Source organism: Clytia hemisphaerica, unplaced genomic scaffold (genome assembly GCF_902728285.1).
Source record: "Clytia hemisphaerica strain Z4C2 unplaced genomic scaffold, Clytia hemisphaerica genome assembly, whole genome shotgun sequence".
Lineage (NCBI taxonomy): Eukaryota > Metazoa > Cnidaria > Hydrozoa > Leptothecata > Clytiidae > Clytia > Clytia hemisphaerica.
Window position 1 is genome coordinate 327910 of NW_027104189.1, and position 4571 is coordinate 332480.

At 37.6% G+C, this 4571-nt stretch overlaps 1 protein-coding gene across 1 annotated transcript; it reads left to right on the top strand.

Moving 5' to 3' along the window:
• Window positions 1-3685: 3685 nt before the first annotated feature.
• Window positions 3686-4339, top strand: LOC136815013 (splicing regulatory glutamine/lysine-rich protein 1-like). Its single transcript, XM_067071448.1, has one exon. The coding sequence runs from the start codon at window positions 3686-3688 to the stop codon at window positions 4337-4339; it is 654 nt and encodes a 217-aa protein (XP_066927549.1).
• The last annotated feature ends 232 nt before the right edge of the window (window positions 4340-4571 follow it).

Sequence of the window (4571 nt, forward strand, 5' to 3'; positions counted from 1 at the left end):
ACATGTCCGGTCATAAGATCAGGTGTTTAGAAATTGATCCAAATTCAACGAGGGAACTGAGAACTAGCCAAACTTTGCAATTTTCGTGTTTTGAATCCTAAATAGGGGAATTTCCCTAATTAGCATCGAGGCCACGCCCTTGTTGTCAATAAATTTTGTCCACAATTAATCATTGACATGTCCGGTCATAAGATCAGGTGTTTAGAAATTGATCCAAATACAACGAAGGGACTGAGAACTAGCCAAACTTTGCCAAACTTTGCAATTTTCGTGTTTTGAGTCCAAAATAAGGGAATTTCCCTAATTAGCATCGAGGCCACGCCCTTGTTGTCAATAAATTTTGTCCACAATTAATCATTGACATGTCCGGTCATAAGATCAGGTGTTTAGAAATTGATCCAAATACAACGAAGGGACTGAGAACTAGCCAAACTTTGCCAAACTTTGCAATTTTCGTGTTTTGAGTCCAAAATAAGGGAATTTCCCTCCTAATTAGCATCGAGGCCACGCCCTTTTTTGTCAATAAATTTTGTCCACAATTAATCATTGACATGTCCGGTCATAAGATCAGGTGTTTAGAAATTGATCCAAATACAACGAAGGGACTGAGAACTAGCCAAACTTTGCCAAACTTTGCAATTTTCGTGTTTTGAGTTCAAAATAAGGGAATTTTCCCTAATTAGCATCGAGGCCACGCCCTTTTTTATCAATAAATTTTGTCCACAATTAAATTATTGACATGTCCGGTCATAAGATCAGGTGTTTAGAAATTGATCCAAATTCAACGAGGGAACTGAGAACTAGCCAAACTTTGCAATTTTCGTGTTTTGAATCCTAAATAGGGGAATTTCCCTAATTAGCATCGAGGCCACGCCCTTGTTGTCAATAAATTTTGTCCACAATTAATCATTGACATTTCCGGTCATAAGATCAGGTGTTTAGAAATTGATCCAAATACAACGAAGGGACTGAGAACTAGCCAAAACTTTGCCAAAACTTTGCAATTTTTTCGTGTTTTGAGTCCAAAATAAGGGAATTTCCCTAATTAGCATCGAGGCCACGCCCTTTTTATCAATAAATTTTGTCCACAATTAATCATTGACATGTCCGGTCATAAGATCAGGTGTTTAGAAATTGATCCAAATTCAACGAGGGAACTGAGAACTAGCCAAACTTTGCAATTTTCGTGTTTTGAATCCTAAATAGGGGAATTTCCCTAATTAGCATCGAGGCCACGCCCTTTTTGTCAATAAATTTTGTCCACAATTAATCATTGACATGTCCGGTCATAAGATCAGGTGTTTAGAAATTGATCCAAATTCAACGAAGGGACTGAGAACTAGCCAAACTTTGCAATTTTCGTGTTTTGAATCCTAAATAGGGGAATTTCCCTAATTAGCATCGAGGCCACGCCCTTGTTGTCAATAAATTTTGTCCACAATTAATCATTGACATGTCTGGTCATAAGATCAGGTGTTTAAAAATTGATCCAAATACAACAAAGGGAACTGAGAACTAGCCAAACTTTGCAATTTTCGTGTTTTGAGTCCAAAATAAGGGAATTTCCCTAATTAGCATCGAGGCCACGCCCTTTTTATCAATAAATTTTGTCCACAATTAATCATTGACATGTCCGGTCATAAGATCAGGTGTTTAGAAATTGATCCAAATTCAACGAGGGAACTGAGAACTAGCCAAACTTTGCAATTTTCGTGTTTTGAATCCTAAATAGGGGAATTTCCCTAATTAGCATCGAGGCCACGCCCTTGTTGTCAATAAATTTTGTCCACGATTAATCATTGACATTTCCGGTCATAAGATCAGGTGTTTAGAAATTGATCCAAATACAACGAAGGGACTGAGAACTAGCCAAACTTTGCCAAACTTTGCAATTTTCGTGTTTTGAATCCTAAATAGGGGAATTTCCCTAATTAGCATCGAGGCCACGCCTTTGTTGTCAATAAATTTTGTCCACAATTAATCATTGACATGTCCGGTCATAAGATCAGGTGTTTAGAAATTGATCCAAATACAACGAAGGGACTGAGAACTAGCCAAACTTTGCTAAACTTTGCAATTTTCGTGTTTTGAAACCTAAATAGGGGAATTTCCCTAATTAGCATCGAGGCCACGCCCTTGTTGTCAATAAATTTTGTCCACAATTAATCATTGACATGTCCGGTCATAAGATCAGGTGTTTAGAAATTGATCCAAATACAACGTAGGGACTGAGAACTAGCCAAACTTTGCCAAACTTTGCAATTTTCGTGTTTTGAGTCCAAAATAAGGGAATTTCCCTAATTAGCATCGAGGCCACGCCCTTTTTATCAATAAATTTTGTCCACAATTAATTATTGACATGTCCGGTCATAAGATCAGGTGTTTAGAAATTGATCCAAATTCAACGAGGGAACTGAGAACTAGCCAAACTTTGCAATTTTCGTGTTTTGAATCCTAAATAGGGGAATTTCCCTAATTAGCATCGAGGCCACGCCCTTGTTGTCAATAAATTTTGTCCACGATTAATCATTGACATTTCCGGTCATAAGATCAGGTGTTTAGAAATTGATCCAAATTCAACGAGGGAACTGAGAACTAGCCAAACTTTGCAATTTTCGTGTTTTGAATCCTAAATAGGGGAATTTCCCTAATTAGCATCGAGGCCACGCCCTTGTTGTCAATAAATTTTGTCCACGATTAATCATTGACATTTCCGGTCATAAGATCAGGTGTTTAGAAATTGATCCAAGTACAACGAAGGGACTGAGAACTAGCCAAACTTTGCCAAACTTTGCAATTTTCGTGTTTTGAGTCCAAAATAAGGGAATTTCCCTAATTAGCATCGAGGCCACGCCCTTTTTATCAATAAATTTTGTCCACAATTAATCATTGACATGTCCGGTCATAAGATCAGGTGTTTAGAAATTGATCCAAATTCAACGAGGGAACTGAGAACTAGCCAAACTTTGCAATTTTCGTGTTTTGAATCCTAAATAGGGGAATTTCCCTAATTAGCATCGAGGCCACGCCCTTGTTGTCAATAAATTTTGTCCACGATGAATCATTGACATTTCCGGTCATAAGATCAGGTGTTTAGAAATTGATCCAAATACAACGAAGGGACTGAGAACTAGCCAAAGTATGCAATGGGCTGGAAATTTGAATCCTAAAAAGGGGAATTTCCCTATTTAGCGTCAAGGCCACGCCCATTTTTACATCAATTTTTGTCAAGAACTGCTCTATGTTATGTAATCTTTCAAGATCTTTTGGTTTGAAGTCAATATCTTTTTTCAATTTTTTTTTACAAAGCTTTTTACGAATCCTGAATCCGAATCCCAATCCTTGAATCCCAATCCTACAATCCAGCGAATCTACCGATAAAATCGTCTAGGGCCATCCGCGAAAATGTAAAAGGGATCAAATTAAGAAAGGGATCAAATTAAGAAAGGGATCACAGGAGAATAGGATCAAGGATCAAAAGAAGAATAGGATCAAGGATCAAAAGAAGAATAGGATCAAGGATCAAAAGAAGAATAGGATCACGGATCAAAAGAAGAATAGGATCACGGATCAAAAGAAGAATAGGATCACGGATCAAAAGGAGAATAGGATCAAGGATCAAAAGAAGAATAGGATCACGGATCAAAAGAAGAATAGGATCACGGATCAAAAGAAGAATAGGACCATGGATCAAAAGAAGAATAGGATCAAGGATCAGAAGAAGAATAGGACCAAGGATCAAAAGGAGAATAGGATCAAGGATCAGAAGAAGAATAGGACCAAGGATCAGAAGAAGAATAGGATCAAGGATCAGAAGAAGAATAGGAAAGGATCAAGAAGATCAGGATCAAAGAAAGAAAGGATCAAGGATCAGAAGAAGAATAGGATCACGGATCAAAAGAAGAATAGGATCACGGATCAAAAGAAGAATAGGATCACGGATCAGAAGAAGAATAGGACCATGGATCAGAAGAAGAATAGGACCAAGGATCAAAAGGAGAATAGGATCAAGGATCAGAAGAAGAATAGGATCACGGATCAGAAGAAGAATAGGATCAAGGATCAGAAGAAGAATAGGACCAAGGATCAAAAGGAGAATAGGATCAAGGATCAAAAGAAGAATAGGATCAAGGATCAGAAGAAGAATAGGATCACGGATCAAAAGAAGAATAGGATCACGGATCAAAAGAAGAATAGGATCACGGATCAGAAGAAGAATAGGATCAACGATCAGAAGAGGAATAGGATCAACGATCAGAAGAGGAATAGGATCAGAAGAAGAAAAGGATCAAGGATCAGAAGAGGAATAGGATCATGGATCAAGAGGAGAAAAGGATAACTGACATATAACTCGATAACATCTTTCATGTACTATATGACTGACTTCATGAAGTATTTNCTAATCAAACACCTAACCATTCGATGAAATTTGATGGTTCGATAACGAAAATCGGCTTGACAGGGTTCGGTTGACATCGCCTGGGCTGGCATCGAGGAAGAAAAGCTGAAAATTTTTCTTAAACCAAACTCATTGAACACCAATCAAACTTCATCTTATAATCAAACTAATC